Below are 20,453 nucleotides of genomic sequence, written 5' to 3' on the forward strand. Positions count from 1 at the left end.
AAACTTGCACTAATCCAACCCGATGGTGAGATTAGAGCCATCCAACCTTCTCAAGACCTGATGCCCCTCGCATCATGTTCTTCATTGTCCTTGCCAAAAACTAACACATCATCCTGGTATATCCTCACTCTGTCAAGTCCCTTTAAAACCTTTTCCAAGGCCCTCTGAAAAACAGAGGTGGCAGATACCGACTCAAAAGGCAACCTGACAAATTTGAAGTTACTGAACGGCGTTGTGAACGCAGTGAGATCCTTGGTTGACTCATCCAGTCTTATCTGATGGTACACAGACCTGAGATCTATGCTGGAGAAAAGTTTGGCTCCCTGCAAACAACATAAGCATGTCTGAAATCTTGGGCAAAGGGTACCTGTCTACAATTATACTTTTGTTTAACTCCCTCAAATCCACACATAAATGCAGACTGCCTTCCGCCTTGCCAGTAGCCACAACTAGAGCAAACTATTGTGTCCCCTAAATCTCTTCAATGACCCTGTCACTTTCTAATTTATCCAATTCTGCCATCATCTCATCTCTGACTGCCACAGGGACAGTGTGTATCTTCCATGCAAATGGCTTGGCCCCATCGTCCAACTTAATGTGGTGAACATAGTTCCATAGACAGCCAAGCTCCCCTCTAAACACTTGTGGAAATCTGGATCCAAGATCCAGCCTGAAATTTTCTCCTGCCTGTAGGTCAATCTCCTTAACTAGAACATCTTCATCAACACTATAGGTGGAACACTGTTGTGATCTAGCAAGACACCCAAGTCTCTCTGGTTAAACCAGCTTAGAATGATGTCACCCTTCTGTGATACATAGACTTTAGCATTAGTTAACCTGTCCTTATACTCCAAAAGACCCCAGAAGTATCCAAACAGTTTTATGGGCTCGCCTCCGTAGGCACATGGTCTAATGTCAGGCTTCTATATCTTAACTTTACCCAAAAGGTTGTTCATGTGAAATTATTTAGTGACAATGGTGATTTCAGCACCAGAATCAAATAACACATTTGTACTGCCACCTTCGATTACAACTTCATCCACAGGAGTGTTAGTATTGCACCCATAACTTGTACCACAATTTGCCAACAATCAAAATCCTCACCCACTTCGTCGTTGTCACCACACCTGTCACAAACTTTGTTGACTCCCTTCTTGCCCAACTTGGCTTCACAAACAGTTGCAAAATGCCCCCTTTTCATGCAGATGTTGCACACTGCTTTGCCGGCTGGACAAGACCTATCATTGGCTAAATGTCCAGCCTTCCCACATCTATAGCATTTGGCATGAAGCACAGTTTTAACCGGAGCACTGCTTACCTTTTTGTTTCTTGTCTTTCTCATTGGGTTCTTGTGTCACCACATGAACAGACTCAAACTGAACCTCATCTTTCTTAATGATCTCAACACACTTGAGAGAGTGTTCAATTTGTTTGGCAATGACCAATACCTCATCCAAGGAAGGATCATCCTTCTGCCATAGTTCGTCTCTTACTTTTTCAATGTTGTACCCTAGCATAAATTGATCCTTTCTTCCACCAACCCACCAAACTTACAAGAGGGTGCCAATTTCCACAACGTAGATACATAGTTCTCGACTATTTCACCTTCTCTTTGATTTCTGCACCCAAAATGGAATTGTTCTAATATGGTGCTAACCTATGGCAGATAGGGTCTATCTAGCTTCATAATGCACAAATCATACTCATTGAAGTCTTGACCTACAATCTCTGGTAGATGGTCGAAAACCTCTTGCACCTCTGTGACTAAGCAATGCAAAAGAAGTATGGTTTGGAGTTCAGCACTAATTGAGGTTGCACAGACCGTGTGCCATTTCTGCCAGGTAATTGGATGATCTCCAGGCGTAGTTTAAAAGATAGGGGGAGCTGGTACATTTTGCATGTTGATTACTTGTGAAGGTTAGTGCTGTGGGGAAATAGTTACTAATGAGTATAAAGATTGCACAATATGAGCAGCACAATGGAGGTTAAAATGCCGGAAGAGATGTAAACAGGAAGATATCAAATATTCATCCCAAAGTATCAACCAGTGTGAGCATCACTGTCAAAGTGTTGAACAATGCGCAGAAATAAAAAACGTGGGCATTACGGTTAAATATGCATATGGAAAAGCAAACATGTAGGACAAATCAAAATAGAGTAGAAAAAGGTCGAAAAATGAGTATCCCAAATCATGAAATAGTTTGCGCTTCACTGATGAGGTATTGAACAATGCACAGAAATAAATAGTGTGTCCATCACTGTAGGAGAGGCCACAATGAATGAAATGAGCTGTATCCAATGCTGCAGGAAACCTGAAATGTGCTGTTTCTGGTGCCCCCAAATCCACTCTTACCGCTAGGCGAAGTGAAGATGCACAGGTGCAGAGAGCGAATCATGAAGTTTGGCATGCGTATCACCGTAAACAAGAACACGCACGGTGAGAAACAATGGTAGGTAGGAACGTAAGAAGTATGATGAGCGTATCAATGAAACAGGTGTACGCACAGAAGGGTTGCGTAGCTTGCCTATCAATATTCAAGTGATCTGGTGTATGTATCATCGCAGATGGTTGCACCACCCAAAACAGGACAGTGACAAGAATCGGGTGAACGTTTCCCCTCATCGTGCTGAGGAATGCTGCAGGATATGTGTAAAACCACAAGATGGAGTCGGTGTCAACGTCGACTTCATGTAGAAAGCTTGGTGTAGTGCGTCACCATTGAGCACAAGTGCAGAGAAGTAACAATGCCCTGACTGACAGCACTAGATGACGTGCAGGATCGCAAGAATGAGGTGAGAAGCGCTTCGGCAATCTCTTCCCAAGTTGGAGTAACATCAAGTTGATTGCGATTTTCCAGACAAGGGGCCTCATTAGGATGGCGGACGGACCTGCGTCCGTCCGCCACCCCGAGGTGGAGGGACCGTCCGCAGGGGCAGCAGCGGTCCATCCGGTGCAATTAGGATGTGACCGCCACTCTGGCGGTCATATCCTGTATCTTTAACCTTGTGGCGGGAGCTGATTGAAGCAGCAGTCGCCGCAAGGTTAAAAATGCATGTTTAACATTTACATGCACAAAGCGGCAGGAACCGCGCGGTACCTGCCACTTTGTGCATGTAAATGCTGGAGGGTACCATAGGTAGCCCCCATGTGCACCCCTGACACCCTGGGGGCCCACAACGGGCCCCCAAACACCAAAGACCACATGCTTTTCCACGGCGGAAAAGCCGCCGTGGAAAAGCATGTGACGATGCACATCCTAATTTGGCTGACGGTATCTTGCAGACACCGCCACCAAATGGCGCTCCACACCCCGCGGATCAGTGGCGGACGGACCTGCCGTCCGCCGCTGGTCCCACCGCAATCCCACCGCCATCCTAATCTGGCGGTGGGGGATTCTGTGGCCGCGGTGGTGAATCCGCATCCTCCGTGCCGGCTGTGGCTTCCGCCGGCCCGAAGGATGCGGATTCACCGCCATCATAATGAGGCCCTAAGTTGGGTTAAAGTCACTTCTTCTAAGTATTTAGTGATCTTGTCCTCTCTTTCATCTACTGAGCTACTAATCTTCTCTGAATATAAATTAACAAAGAACTCTCAGAAGCCCTCTTGTATTTTCCTGGGGTCATTAGTCTCCTCTCCCGTTGCAAGTTGGATCAACGGTATTTCACTGCCAGCAACCTGCTGCCTGCTGGTTTTATTAGCCAAGTGATGGCCAATAAGGTCACTACATTTGTAGTTTTTTTTCTGCGTCGAGGCCCACTTAGCTGCAACCTTCTCTGCAAATACTGACCCAATTTCGGCTTTAATGAGTGTCAATTCATTTTGGGTAGACTCAGTATTCCCCCCTGCTTGAACAGTTTGAATTAGTTTCTCCTCTGCCTTTATCAAGTTTTCCGGGAGTTCACAGATCAGTAATTTTTCTTTCTTATTTTTCCTAATTGAAAACCTAAGTGTCTCTCCCTGAATACCTGCTTTTAATGTGTCCCATACAGTCATAATTGAGGCCGATCTCATGTTTATCTCAAGAAATTCTTGGACCCATGCTTGCATCTATGCCCTATATCCTGCGTCATGTAATAGCGCTTTCTCGAAAGTCCATTTCGGGGTTTCCCTCCAGTTCCCGAGTCTCCCAATGTTTAAAATAAGCGGATTGTGGTTTGACATAAAATGGGGAGCAATATCTATGGAGCATTCGCGGAGTAGAGAGGACGACACCCTGCTACAGACTCTATGACTAACCCTGCACCTCACACATCTCCCCCCCGAGAGAGTGCCCCCGAGGACTCGCTAATTGATGAGCCAACTACGCTGATAACTCAGCAAGGAATGTCCTCAGCTAAGGGAAACCCTGTAGGGGTGCAACACGCAGACATGGGGACAATGAGTAGACTGCAAAAAGCGGGGGACAATTCGACCACCCCTCCCTGTCTTCATGTAGGAAATGCTGGGCGACTGACTGCACAGGGGAACCTGGTATCCTTAACTCTTGTAGCCCAAAAAAACTGAGGTGATCCCGACCCCACGATAGGTACCATGGAAAATACATCCAAAACTCCTGAAGCAGGTATTATCAATTATATCCAGGGCCTAGAACCCACCTCTTACCCTCAAGTCTCATGGACACCGGAGACAGGTACTGAAAACTTTTATTCGGTATCGGATGGCACTGGGACCTCCTCGGACGAGGGTGGGTTTAACACAAGCGAAGACAAAAGTGAGGAGTCATTTAAATACACAGGAACAGTACAACTCCCTAGGAAGGCAAGAAGCAAGGCTAAAAAACGCAGCCAGCTCAAGTGGGACTATTCAGACTCACAAATGTCCTACCCTCTTGTAGAAGATGACTCTCACACAACGCTGTGGGAAAACACAAAGAGCGCACCAGAAGACACTACCGAACCCTCACTAGCTTCGATCTTAGCCTCTAAAAAAGAATTAGAAGAAGAGGTTTGGGTGGATAACCGCACAGCGAAAGGGGCTGCTAAAAAATTACAAGGGGGCATGAGACGACTGAATAAAATCTGCACTGACATAAGCTACTGTGTCACCATGGTTGAAGGGTCACTGAGTGTTTGGAAACAGAGGTCTCATCCTGGTGTCCTCCTCTCGGAGCTTTAATTTTAAAGCACATTCACAGCAGCTCCCCAGGAACTCTGAGGCATTTTTCATTATGTGATGTGGCCTCAAGCAACCCCAAGGTGTTGGAGCGCTGTGCATGAGTGCTGGTAACATTACACAATGGCAGATACATTTTTGGGGGCATTTTTATAGAGCGCAAACTTGACTGACCCAAAGATTTTAAAGTGCTTTACAAAAGCCACAGTTAAAGTACACAAGGTCAGGATCATTTTTTGTTTTCAGGTGCGTGGAGAATAATTAAGTGAGGTCCATGATGCCCCTGTTTATTCATTAGTTTGTCTCTACCTGACAAATGGGAGCAGCATTCTTCTCTTACACCACCTCCCATGTCACTGCATTCCCTCCCTGCTGTCTCTTCCTGTTGCCGTTCTTTTCTCAGTGCTCTAATCTCAAAGCACATTCACGGCTGCGCCTCAGAGACTGTGAGACATTTTTTATTTCATAATGTGAAGTCGAGCGACCCGAAGGTGTAGGAGAGATTTACAAGAGTGCTAGTTACATTACACAAGGTCAGATTAATTTTTGTGGTCATTATGATAGAGCTCACACCCGACGAACCTGCGGTATGGAACACTTTACAAAGGGCCAGTTACATTACATAAGGTTAGGTTAATATTGTTTTTTTTAGGTGTATGTAGTTTGAGTGATGCCAGCGCAATCCCTGTTTATCCATTATTTCTCCTCTACCTGACAAATGGGAGCATGGTGTTGTTGCTATGTCCAGGGCTTTTATACCCCATTGCCTGTGATTCTATTTCTGTTCTCAGATGAGCACTACAGTGTTTCTAAATGTGATGGCCATCTTGGAATTTTACATCACAGATATACTGTAGATGGCTGCCTGTTGCTCTTGCCCCATGAACTCCACCCCGCCTTTTATCCAAATGCCTTTAAAAAACATAAAAATGAAGACAGATGGCTTTGCCAAGGCTTGCTATCTTCGCATTATAGTATTTCTGACAGCTGCCTAGTTTACCACGGCACTTTAAAAATGGTTTAGAGTTGATGAATGGAATAATGACACCGATTGGATCATGCATGCAGGACCTTTTTACTGAGACTTCACCTGTTGGCAGTAGAATTACATTGGTAGACTGTATGTCGGCTACTGCAATTTTCTAAAAAACACAATAGATCCAAGTGAAGGGCTAAAAAATGCGAGGTATAAAGAGAAGCATATTTTTTTCTAACTCATGTTGATAAAATTATAGGGCCAGATGTATCAAGCGTTTTCCCGTTTGCAAACGGGCCAAATCGCAGATTCGGCACGTTTGCAAATGGGAAAACGCCTTTTGGGATGTATCATCTCAAAAGGCATTCGCAAAATAGGGAATCACAATTTTTGCGATTACCTATTTTGCAAATGCATTTAAGGAATCACAATTCCTTAAATGCAATGCAAGAAGCAAAAAAAAATGCGACCTGGCTTTAAGGAATTGCAAATTACCACCAACTTCAAGTTGGTAGTAATTTGCGAATTTCTCCCAAAAATTCACTTTTTTGCATTTTTCTAGGTGCCGTGTGGCGTACATACATGCCCTTATAGGACATGTATGTGCGCCATATATGCACACATGCATATTTCAGGAGTGCAACAAGGTGTCCATTTGGCACCCTTTCACCCTTGAAATTGCATGCACAATTTGCGAATACCTATTGGGTACTCGCAAATTGCACATGCAATTCTATTCATTTCTTTCTGCCTCCAGGCTCATAGGAATGGATGGGAAGCCCCATAGTTTTTGCAAGCTTTCAGCGGAGGTTACATGTAAAATGTTATTGACTCTACATATTTCTGTGTTTAAGTAATCTTTAACTCTTACAAGATGTATTAGAACAATATGTTGATCAGAAAAGACTGCTACTACTGGAGTGTTCAAATAAATTAATTTTAAATGTCATTATTTCTCCCTTAGATATTGTACGTAGTGACATATCTCTGGACAAGCAAAAAGGATGCAATATTGCTCAACATCCTGATACAATGCTGGAATTACAAAGGGAGAAAGCAGCTCAGATTCATTTGATTCTTCTAAAAGAACAGTTTTCAAACACCTATAGCAATCTGACATTAACAGGTAGGACTGCAAGGCCAGCTGAATATTGTCTGGTAGTTCACAAAGCTGTTGTTAAATAACAATTCTTCACTTAGCGTGAAGTACAAACTTATGTACACATACTGTTTTAAGTACACTGAAATGCTTTATACATACGTTGTGAACGTCGTGATGCTAGTTATAAGAGTTTATGCAAAATATCAGAACTTTTACGGAAACAAAAAAACTAAATGTGTCTAACTTTAATACATTGTGTGGATTAATTATTGAAAAATGATTTGCAATGCATTTTAAAACAGCACAGAGAAATGTAATTATATCTATATAATTATTTAAAAGTGAACTGTGGTTGTGGTCTATAAATTGATAAAACGCACAATATATCAAATAAAGGTACTCAGTGCAATGCTGTTACATTTTCAGGATGGTGTCCTATTGTTCCACTGGATGCAAAAGAATTAGTTACGTTTGTTTAGCTCTAACTACATTTGCTTTATCAGCACTTGCACTTTGTACAAATCTAATAATTATGTACGAGATAACCGTAAAATACCCGCTTCAGATCATGTTTTGAACTGGGGGTGATGTTTGATTTAGCAGGTTAGTATAGAGAAATAGTTTGAAATAGCTGATATATCATATATATATATATATATATATATATATATATATATATATATATATATATATATATATATATATATATATATATACAAATACATCAACACGTTTCACCCGCGTCCTCCTTCTACCAGTATCAGAAAGAACGACACAGGAGCCGTGGCCTCAGTAAATGGTGCAGTTTAAGGCTGATACAACGTCCGACGCGTTTCGGAGTAAGCCTACTCCTTCATCACATATACATATACATATACATACACATATACATATATATATAGTATATATTTAAGCAATGAAGGATCAGAGTTGATTGACAGATTGAAAATATTTCTTGTCATTTTTTGTCTTACTTGTAATCGTAGCTGTTATCATACCATATGTGATCACCAGAAGAACTTTCTGAAGCCGTACTGAAAGAGGGGCTGAGTCTCTTCCCACATGTTGACCTTCCTCTCTACCAGCTTTTTATTGTACAGAAGGTGTGTGCTTCTGCTTAAAAATAGTGCTTGTATTTCTCTTTTTGCCATGTGGGAAAGCTTGTGTTCAATACAGTAGGCCAGAGCTGTTATGATAACAAGCCAATGCAATGGATTCGGACCACAAGAATGACTGGTTCTTTGCAAACAGTTGTGTCTGATGCCATAGGTGTGATCAGTTTATTAGTAAAAGTTGCAACACAGGTAGTAGGCCTGATTTATTCGAAAAGCCTATTTTAAAAGCAAGAGCCCATCAAGGATGGATTTTTATTACACTCATTTTAATGACTGTAGAGAGGTATTTTGTTTCATGGAAGCACACAGAGTACTGTGATAGGTGAGGACTTTGATGTTGGTTACTCCTTCTATGACAAAGACTGTGGGTAGATTTGCAATGTCCTAATCCTTTCTTGACCTTTTTAGAAGAAGTTGTAAATCATTTTGTCAACTGTAATAGTTTACTTGTTTTATTTTGATGAATGTGCCTGGTGTTTGCCTCTTGGGAAACCTAAAGCTCAGTACACCATAACCTAAGTTGGTTGTGATGATCAGTCAATGGTAAAGACCAGAGCAGGGGTCTGCAACAATAGCTCGGAAGCTACTGGCAACTCACCAGTACCTTCAAAGTAGCTCTCTGAGGTGAAGTCAAGCCCAGTATCAAATTCAGAGAGTAGGTGCCTATTAAAGAAGGCAGCACTGATCATCTCAAGACCCTTAGGGTGACAGCCAGCCAAATGTATGACAGTGGCTCATACTAACACTAAAAAAATACTGTATCGGCTTATAGGACCTGCTACATGGCAGTCTGTATCCAATCTCAATATAATTGAGCCACACAGAGATTGACCATGTTGTAGTCCCTCCTTTATCAGTCACAACATGTGTGTGAACAGTACACCATCAAAAAATTATGGCAGCAGTAGCCTGAGCTGTAATCCTGTAATCAGTGCTTACCCACCAAAGTGCGGGACTGCAGGAGTCAGAGTGAAAATGTCTCACTTAGATGCATGAACAGCTCAAGACCTGAGGAGAACAGGGTATGGTCCAGACCAGAGAAATTTAAGAGATTCATCAACATTTATGTGTGTGTCCAAAATAAACACTATTGCTTCCTGAATCTATGGCTGGTGCCAAGAACTGCCACTTATATATGCTAGCCCCCATCATAAGAGTGTTGTCTTTGGCATAACTGTGTGAATTCCTGGCATAATAGTGCCAATGGCATAATATTGGTCATCCTTGACTATTTTAGTATTTGTGGTCTAGTTGTGGTATACTGGCAGCCATCTTAGACCTACTGAGAGCATGACTTCCCTATATGTACCTATTCCTGGCATATTAATGTCATGACTGATATATGATCTCATCCCTAATCCTTATGGGTTCCAGACTTGGCACAACTGTGGCCCTAGGCCTAGTATAATGGTGGTCATTACTGGCATAATCCAGGCATCCATGGTGCTATGGTGAGCATCCATGGCATGTGACTGTAATACCTGGGAATTCAAAGTAGTCTGTCTATACGAGACATTTGTACATGGGAGTGCATGATCAAAATGACATGCTGATGTTTTGAGACTCTGCATTTCTCAAAAACTGAAAACGGATATTTTAGAGGCAGTTTTAATTTTCAAAAATGGGGGTTCTTCTGGAAAATGTAGTTTGTTGTCCCACAGTGGAAAATTGTATTATTTAGAAAAATGTGCTTTTCAGAAACTGGTGAATGATAATTCGAGCTGAGCTGGGGTGACGTACTACTGTGCTTATGTCCTTTGTGCCACTGGGCATGTCAAGATTTGAATGTTACTTCATAAGTCAAGGGGAAGCATTTAATATTGATGACATTTTTCTCAGCATTTTTGCTGGTAACCGCACTTTGTATACTTGGGTGGTAACTACTGAAAATCTTGCTTTGGGTGGTCATAGGGTAGTCAATATTTTACAGTTATAAAAGTTGCTAGTAGCTCGGGAAGACTTTCCTTGAGCAGAAGTAGAAAAGGTTGGAGACCCCTGGACTAGAGGCTCAGTTTCTCATTTGGGGAAAAAAAAGTTATGCCAGGGGCCACAGGTCTGATCTATTTACTATGAAATGCTATGACAAAGGCAGTAGCTCTAAGTTATTTATTTTAAAAAGCATATTTTAATGGCACTATGCCTTTAACAGTGGATTGTTATTAAACTGTTTTAATTAATTAATTGAATCACCAACATTTTTCTCTTAGGCAAAGGTTTTGATATTGAGTAACCCCTCTGACAAACTCCAGGCTTAGACATTTTGTACTGAAATAATCCTTGTTAGGATTTCGTAGGAGATGTATATTGTTCAGGCAGCTGTAATTTTGTAAATATGTGTAAATTATTACTGTATGCCTGCTAATTGTCTTGCGGGAAAGTCTATTCTCAATATAGTATACCTGATGTGCTTATGATGGCAGACAAATGTTAAAGGCTGTAGGTCTGATTGATTCATTAGGAAAAGAAATGCCAAAGCCAAAGGACTGATCTATTTATTACGTAAAGTCATGATAAAGTCAGAAGTCTTGATTTATTTGAGAAATGCATGTTAAAGGTAATAGGCCTTTAAGGATGAATTGTTATTACACTGCGTTAAAGCCTATGCAGAGGTTTTATACTACATGTAATATCACGGATTTCCATATATGGCAGACTGTTTGATATATATAAACCTCCAATGTTGCGGTTAATGAATGAGATTGAGTCTGCTTATTGAATCTCAGTATGGCTTTCGATCTTTGGTCTGTAAGCAAATAGCTTTTACAGAGCTGTGATTCCCAGGCCAATTTTTTTGTCAGTCTGATGCCAAAATATTCATAGATATGCACCTTCTCAAGTTCTTTATCAGTGACTTCAACAATACTAGTTCTAGATTTGCCCTTCGCAAATATTATACATTTTGTTTTGGATGTGTTAATTTAAGTTCTAATTCCCGGAAGCACAGAAAGACAAAAACTTATCTACCAGGTTCTGGAGATGTATTGGAGTCTTAGAGGTGAGTAAGGAGCTGCCACGGCCTGTGGAGGGAGTTCGGTGGGGCACAGAGGCGCTATTAAATAAAACGAATTTCGTAGCGCGCACTGCATCGCCTTTTGCAATGCAGCTCGCGCTACGAAATTCGTTTTATTTAATAAATTGTTTACTTACCTCCAATTATCCATATTCCGGTGTTTAGTACCCCCCACCCTGCCCCTCCCCTTCCCAGCCTCTGTGCCCCACTGAACTCCCTCCACGGGCCGCGGCTGGTAAGGAGGCATCAGGGGAGAGCAGTATTGGAATTTGCTTTCCCATTTAGGACAGGAGAGCCATTGATGCAGTCGTCGAGTACACTAACCACGTTGTTGATGTATAAGGAGACAGTACTACTTTGGAGAAAAAGTTTGTATGAAAACCAAAGGTGCACTCCATGTACAAGCTTTTATTAATTAGGCAAACACAAGTAGAACTGTTCTGTACTGCTGGGCCCATCATGCTTCAAAAGTGAGAAACTATTGGCGAGACCTAACAGAGGGCATAATTCACCAATGTGCTAAGAGATCAGTGACCTGTGGCAGTTTGGAACCAGCCAATCAATTTCCTATGGACAAGGACTATGGTTAGTCCAAAACGTGTAAGGAACAATGTACATCATTTAAATGTAGCACCAGATTTCTGTTTGCCTAATTAATACATTTATATGGAACACTCTACAACTCCACCGGCACTCTAAAACTGCTCACCTTAAATGATTAGCATAGTGCCACCCACGCCAAGCTAGAAAAGTATTAAAGCCCTTGCCCATCTTTGCAGCAATCTTTAAGCATAGGATTAGCTAGTGCCATCCATGCCAGGCTGAAAATGCGAAAAGCCTTTTACCACTCCATGTACGGTATTACAGCTTTGGATTGGTAACATATCATCCAGTCCAAGCTGCAACAATTAAAAGCAGTCTCTGACTTGTGTTTCACTCTAATTAGAGCTTGTCAGAGAAACATAGCATTGTCCAGACACAAGGGAGCACCCAGTATATGTCAAAGCAATATTCTTTCTGGTTTGGAGTGCTACATAAATTATGCACAAAAGGAAGTAGGGAACCCTGAGTAGTTCCCTGTTTTAAGTGCAGAGTAGCTCCTTTATATGGAACACTCTACAACACCACGGGCACTGTAAAACTGCTCACCACAGATGTGTATTTTCTTACAGAGTTTTTAAGCATAGTATTAGCTTAGCAACATCCATGCCAAGTTGAAAAATGACAAAGCCCTTTGCCATTTTTGCTACAAAATCTTCAAGCACAGGTTTAGCTAGAAGCCAGCGAGGCTGAGCTCAACAATTGGCAAACACCTTTTACCACTCCAAAGCTATAATACTGTACTACCCAGAGTGCCCTACTTCGATTTTTGCATAATTTATGCAACATTCTAAGCCTGAAAGGGTGTTGTGTATACACACCCACACACACACATATATAGTATTACTGAAAAGCACTTTCTACCAGAAGCAGAACATATGTTTTATATTTATATATGTCTATATTTATATATGCTTTATATTTCATGTTTTCTACCATTGGAATATAGACTTAGTAAATTAAAGGAAGTGCAAAATAAATTGTTGTTTCCTGTTTCTTTTCATGGATTTTTTTTTTCTCCCTAAAAATATGTTCATGCTAAATTTACCCTTCTGTGAAAATCAAACATTCTAGTGTACTCAACCACACTTACAGCGTTACTTTCTTCTGTTTCATTAACATATAAAAAGTGAATATTTGTGCAGGAATAGCATTGGAAATGTTTGTAAATACAATAAAGTTGTAACTTTGTAAGTGTTGCAAGGACCACTCAGGTAACACTCACATTAGAAAAGCACATACTACTATGGGATTCCTGCACGATTAGCAAAAATATCAGTCATCACTGCTCATACAGTTATGCTGATTCTGATTTTGTAGATCAGGAATTTAAAAGCATACAGGGTCTGATTGTTAAAAGTATCTTCATCTTTTGAGTAGTTGACACTTTTGAGTATGTTTACAGGTTTTTGCTTATTCACAAAATTCGAGTGTTTAAGTTGCTACTGAAAAAACACAGCAGTAAGTTCAGCACAACACAACATGAATTTAGATTAATAGTTAATATAAAAACATTTTTAAATTTGCGTAAGATAATTTAAAAAAAATACTGTACTTTACCATAGGAATAATCCAAAGAAGAGGCGAAGATCTCTGCGTGGTAAAGTATATGAAAAAAATAAAAAGGTTTATTTAACTTTAAAATAAATATTTAAAAAATATTTTATGTTAAACCTTAGTGTAAATTAGTCTTGTATATTTATTTTTAAATGTATAACAAAATACAAAAATGCTACAGCACTATTAACTTTATTTTGAATTAAATCTTTAGTGAATTGAAATATATTAAATGAAATTGATTTTATTTTCTGAAGTTTAAATTAAAAAATAAATTTCCACTTAGAGAAAAAGATGCTTTTTAAATTATGTATTAGAAATTGTTAAAAGTAATGCTAGAATTAACTTAAATTAATTAAGTTATATTTTAGTAAAAATTATTGTTAAATTTTTCAAATAATCTCAAGGTTAGAAATCAAAGACTTTTTTGGAAGTCCACCATTAAGAGTGCTGGTGTTGGCCCTAGCTGTGCAGCAACTTTTTGAAGCTCCTGACCTGACCTCCAGCCCCCTAGTCATCACCTCCAGCAGACCTTATTTACATTCTGACATGGTTGATGCCTAATATCCTGGTTATAGAAAATTATACTTGCTATGCTGGCCGTCTGACTCTGTGGGATAGATAAGAGGACTTCTTTGGCAGATCTTTCACTGGGAAGGAGTGAGAGAAGCCACTAGTATGCCCATATACTTTCACCCACAATATGTGTTTTAAATTTACAGTTTGACTACTTGCACTGCAAACACCTTACACCTGACAGTTTCAATGTTATGTTGCACACTAGAGATCTGAGATGCCATAGATGCACTTTTGCTGATGCTGAAATCCTACAAATGCTGTGGGGCTGCCCGTTGGTGACAAACATATGGATACAGGCCACAGCTGACTTATGGCACACCCTGAATAGACACCAGTTGCACTGGGTGGATATCTGCCTGCTGGACGTTGATGCTCGGATGTTCCCAGCATTCCCAGGATCCCAGGATATGTTACTGGGTCTCCCAAATGTCCATGCCTATCCACTGCACTCAGCCAGGTGTAAACAAATGTTGCAATCCTGATGTGCCTTTAAAGCATTGTTACCCAGTGGGAGTAAATCCAAGTGCCCGATGTAGGAGGCTGGCTCCTTCAGCTATGGGAACTACTGGGCTTGAACAAGTTTTCAAGATCCCTGGAATGTGAGGTCGAACATTTGACAGACTGAACACCAGTTTCTCAGTCAACTTTTGTGAACTCTCATGTCCCATGTATCTGTGAGTATATTATGCCACAGATGCTTCGAAATTGAGGTGGTCTGTGCTTTTTCCAAGACATTTAGCGTAAAACAGGAAGAAAAGGTGTAGGCAAGGTAATGTCTTGGGACTAGATATAACTCTATCGAGCCAAGTCTAGGTGTTGGGAGGAGATTCATGAAGAGTTTTTGTTGGAGTTTGTTAGTTGAAACTGTGGGGCACATGCATCAAAATCAGAATTAGCGATTCCTAATTAGCAAAAATTAAGAATGAGCAATTTAGGACTTGCAGTCTGCAATGCATGACCCTCATAGCGAATAATTACCGAATTGGTAAAATTTGCAATCGCAATTAGCGAACATACAATAGAGACGCGCAAATTCCGATTAAGCTATTTAGCGATTTTGCAAATAGCAAAATTGCTATTAGCGAAATCGCAATTTAAGAAATCACAAATAGAGCATCGCATAGGAAGCATGATGATGACATCACAACCAGGAAGTCACCCAACCCATGCTTCAATCAGTACCCAGAGTCAGTGAGAGGAGGAAGCTGAGTGCAGGAGCAGAGCAGACTAGCACCAATTTGGCTTGCAGACCTTTCTAGTGCTCAATAATGGATCCACCAGCCTCAGTGAGCAGGAAAAATAAATTTAAGTTCAGTGAGAGGGAACTGTAAAACCTCATAGAGGAAGTGGCCAAGAGCCTTGACAAGCTCTTTGGCAAACAGTCACTAAAAGTGCCTGAGGCTGTATAAAGGAAAATATGACTTCGGATCAGGAGCAAAGTCAAAGGAGTGGGGGTCATAGACGAACTGAAGAAACGGTATGACCTGCGCAGCCGTGCCAAGGAGGGGATTGCAGACAGGCTGAATGAGGCCAAGAGAACTGGAGGGGGCCCATCAACAGTGCCTGGATACATCCGAAGCGGCCAGTACTTCACAAGGTAAGATGCATGTAACTGTACAATACAAAGCAAATATGCACACCCCCTCAGTTCAACCCCAGTGTACAGATACAAACTCCAGTCCACCTTTTCCCTCCAAACCCAAATGCATTATGGGGGTTACAGGCAAGTCAGGCAAGTGGGTAGTCAAACACAACATTGGAAAGTAAAACATGTAAACAATGCATGGTAGTCAGTGATTAACCCCTTTACTGCTAAGGCCATTTTACTATTCTCCTCTAATTTCCATTGAAATCAATGAAAAGTGCATGACGAGTTACCCTTGTCATTAGCAGCCAAGAGGTTAAAGTCAGTGATTTAATGAGACCCAAGTATGCTTAATGTGACACAACATTACACTCACCACAAATTATCATTTCACCATTTCACATCAAAGATTCAGCAGAAGGAGACACTGAGAACAGTGAATGTGGAGACATCCAGGATACTCCTGCAGAGGCTGTCATGGAGACACCTGTGGCACCACCAAGCATAGCCCCCGCACCCACAAAATGCAAGGCCCCAGTTGCGTCACTGCAGCCCATGGAACCTGACCTGGAGCCTGAACCAGCTCCTGAGACAAGCCAGCCTTATGTTAGCCCCACAACTACACCCCAGTCACTGGTCCTGCAAAGACGGAGGTGCAGGTGAAGGACCGGCATTACATTACAAGATAACCAAACTCCAAATGTGTGGGGTGGAGTGGATGCCCAGATGTTGAGGGTGCAGTGCCTGCAAGCGAGACATATGGGTCAATACAGCTGCAAATGAGCAAATTGGCAAGGAACATCACAGTCATGACTGATTGTGTGTGAGAACTCATTACAGCTGTGGTGGAGGGAAACAGGCAGACAAACGCAACGATGCAGGATCTGAACCAGGTGATGCAGGAGGGCCTGGACACACAGACAAGAAGGCATCGGCAGTTGATGGTGTGCTTGACTGGCTATACCAAGTCTAACCATCGCAGGTCTGTTTAAACATGATGTGTTGTGTCTCATCATTACATACCAAAGAAATAATGTGTGGTGTCTACACATCTCCTTTGCCCTTCTGCTGTGCTTGCCCTATGCGCTTGTCGTAGTTGTGCCGGTAGCTGGTTGTCCCCCTTAGACTCACAGTCGGACAGTTCAATGGGTATGCCTCTCCTGGTTGCAATTTTGTGCAACATGGCACATGCAGCCACAATCCTGCAGCAGGTCTCTGGCCGGTACTGCAACGCTCCGCCAGTTTTGTGGAGGCGTGAAAGCAACTTTTCATCAGTCCAAATGTGCGTTCAATTACATTCCGTGTGCTAATGTGTGCTGCATTGTACCTCTGCTCATGTGGGGTGGCTGAGTTGAGGTATGGTGTCAATATGTAGTTCGACACGGTGTACGGGCTGTCACCTACAGGATAGTAAGCACAGGGTTAGCAACAGTTATGCATTGCCATTTGGCCATTTAGGGGCTGATTAGGATGCGGAAAATCCTCTGCGGACCCACCAAGACCTACCGCCACATTAGGATGGCTGGTGGGCCCTGGTTTCCGTCTGCAGCTTTTCCTCTGCGGTTGGCTTACAACCGCGGTGGAAAAGCACTAATAGGGTGACGGTGTCTCTCAGACACCGTCAGCCAGATTAGGATGTGCTTGGAAACATGCTTTTCCGCGGCGGCTTTTCCACCGAGGAAAAGCATGTGTAACTTCACTGCGGGGGCCTGTTGCGGGCCCCCTAGGTGAAGGGGGGGTGGGGGGTGCACATGGGGGGTACCTATGGTACCCCCCTGCATTTGTATGCAGTAAGCGGCAGGCACTGCGCGGTGCCTGCCACTTTCTGCATACAAATGCAATGCGTGCATTTTTAACATTGCTGCGGGTGCAGCTTGAAGCTCCACCCACCGCAATGTTAAAAATAGAGGATTTGACCGCCACCCTTGCGGTCACATCCTAATCTGCACAGAGGGAACGCCGCAGCCCATGCGGACGTTCCCTCCTACTCAGGGGTCGCGGACGGACTCAAGTCCGTCTGCGATCCTAATGACCCCCTTAGTGTGGGGAATGAGTCTATGTGTTTACCAAGCAGATGTCCTTCGCCAAAATCAGCCCTGAGCAGACGGGTGTGTATGCCACTGTGTCGAAATATATAGGAGTCATGTGTGCTTCCAGGGAATTTCACCACCATGTCGGTTATGATATACTTAGCATTGCACACTACTTGTACATTGATGGAATGATAGGATTTCCGGTTCCTGAAAACGTATTAAGTGTCTGCAGGGGAGAAATGGCAACATGTGTACAATCAATGCAACCAATCACATGAGGGATCTGTGCTACCTGGTAGAAGTCCAGTTTGGTCTCGTTCAATTTCTGTGGGGTTGTGGGGAAGGTGATGTGGGTGTGGATCCTTGTCATCATGGCGTTCAGGAAGTACTTGAAGAAAAGGGAAAGGGAGCTTTGTTACACCCCTCCATCTACAACTACTACCTCCTGGAAACTGCCTGACGCATGTAGGTGCAGAGAACATAGGACCTGAACATGAGTGGGGATGGCATGGGTCTTACAGGTCTGGTGGGACATTAGGGGTTCCAATTCAGAAGTTAGGTCAAAGATCATTGCACCATTCAGCCTGTACTTGTCGTGGATTTCATCAGGTGTTTGTCCCAACTATGTGATGCACACTCCTGGATTCTCCTCCTACACTGAGCTGCAGCATGGATCCTCATCCTCCCCGCCATCACGAAGAGTGCTGCCATTGTGGAAAGGTTCAGAGGCCTCCTGGGGCTGTTTAAATAGGTTTCTGTGGGATTGCACCTGTGTGATTTTTTTAACTCATGTTTACCACCAGATTGTGATTCCCCTTAATTTGCAATCAATAAAATGTGATTTTTTTGGCGATATGCCATTTGCGATTTTACATGCATTGCTTTGCGAATCTTTGTGAGTGATTCGCTATTTGGTATCGCTATTAAGGAACTCACTAATATGGAATTGATAAATTGGCCTTTATTTTAGCGATTGCTTATATTAGCGATTTCCTCTTTTTATCGCTTTTTGAGTTCCTGCATCGGGAATGGCTAAATTACGCTCGCAAACTGGCTTTTTCAGCGTTTCACTATTTGCGAGCGCAATTTAGCTTGATGCATGTGCCTGCAAATTCCAATGTAATGCACTTGACAAGTTTCCTGGCCGGCCAATGGTTGTAGGGGAAGTTCCTGTATGAGTCCCAAAAAAATAAGATTTGATAGAAATAAAACATTGTTGGTGAAAGGGCCTAGCATTGAGGGACTTCTTTCTTAGGGCTAACCTCAGAATTAAAAGGTTGCAATCCCACAATCTGTATTGTATTGGATACCAAATACTTCACTCAAAGAAATGTGTGCCATATTAAAGGTTCTGTAGCAAGATCACTTTTCCACAATATCAATTTCTGCACCAAGGTCTAAGATAATAGGTAAAGCTGCATACTTAGCATCTTTCTTTTAATATGATAACTCAAAATAGCTGTGATACTTGAATTGAGCTTTCTCAATAGTCTGAAATATGCCTGCAGTGGGTACATTGTGTTGCTTGACTCTATGTAAGGCCTAACGTTGCTACACTGCCATCATCTATAATAGTTTAGATAATTAGGACACATTTCAATGAGATATGAGTTACCCATATCAGTTTGATCTGGTTCTGTTTTTTTCTGAAGGGCACACCTATATTGGCCAGGAACGAGGTTGATCTGAAGGAGAAATTAACGGATTATGCTATAAAAATTGGAACTAGTCTGGAGGAAGGTTAAAGACTTACAGATTGCGACTGGGCAAAGATCAAGAGCCCATTAGGATGGCGGGCGGATCGCCCCTGCCAGGCTGTCGGTAGCCACCGCCGGCCTGGTGGGGGCGATCCGCCCGCCATCCTACCCTGAATGACCCCCCCGCCATATTAGCATGGCGGGGGTACCGCGGCGAACAGAAAGACCATTCGCCGCTATCCCGCCCTGGTTGCCTTGCGGCCGGGGTGGAAAAGGGTTTATATGATGGCGGTGTCTATTAAACACCGCCAGCCATATTATGATGGGCATTTGTGAATGACTTTCCGTGGCAGCAATGCTGCCACTGAAAGGCATGCGGAGTCCCCCTGCGGGGGCCCATTGCAGGCCCCCAGGGACTCCGGGGCTGGGGGTTGCACATGGGGGGTACCTATGGTACCCCCTGCATTTCAATGCAAAACATGACAGACACCTCGCAGTGCCAGTCATGTTGTGCATTGAAATGCACAACGTGCAGTTTTTAGCAATGCAGCGGGCGGTGCTTTCAGCACCGCCCGCCGTAATGCTAAAAATGCGGGAAGCACCCACCACTGTGCCGGGCGCATCCTAATATGTACAATGGGACCCCTGCCCTTATGGCGGGTGGTCCCATTCACCAGTAGGATGACGGGCGGACAAAGTCAACCCGTCATCCTAATGGGGGCCCAAGTGTCATGCCAGCAATTTTACATTATTTAACCATTCTTGTAAATCGATTTTCTAAATCAGTCTTCTAGACAGTGTAAGAAACTGTGCAGTGTAGTGAGAGTTAGATTTAAGTAATCCTGTTCTAAAGCTTTAAAATCATGTCTATTTTTTGGGTCAAGGCCTTTATAATTATCAAGAGGATTCTGAGAAGGAGGAACAAACCTTCATGTCACAGCCATACTGTAAATTTCAATGAGATCTAAACAACTCTTACTGAGAAAAAATTGCAGACTTCTTTTGAGGAGTGGTTTATTGGTAGACTGGTGCATGATTCTTATTTCCTATCAAAGTGTTAAGATTGTTATGTGTAGCACTGAAATT

General features: G+C 42.5%; 1 protein-coding gene across 1 annotated transcript in view; it reads left to right on the top strand.

Moving 5' to 3' along the window:
* LOC147711877 (inactive heparanase-2-like) overlaps positions 1-20,453 on the top strand; it is a 511,601-nt gene that overhangs the window by 265,179 nt on the left and 225,969 nt on the right. Inside the window, exon 3 of the mRNA XM_086919553.1 lies at positions 7,054-7,215. Within this exon, the coding sequence (XP_086775679.1) occupies positions 7,054-7,215 (162 nt within the window). The remainder of the gene's footprint in view (positions 1-7,053; positions 7,216-20,453) is intronic.

The sequence above is a fragment of the Lissotriton vulgaris genome, chromosome 5 (assembly GCF_964263255.1).
Source record: "Lissotriton vulgaris chromosome 5, aLisVul1.2, whole genome shotgun sequence".
Lineage (NCBI taxonomy): Eukaryota > Metazoa > Chordata > Amphibia > Caudata > Salamandridae > Lissotriton > Lissotriton vulgaris.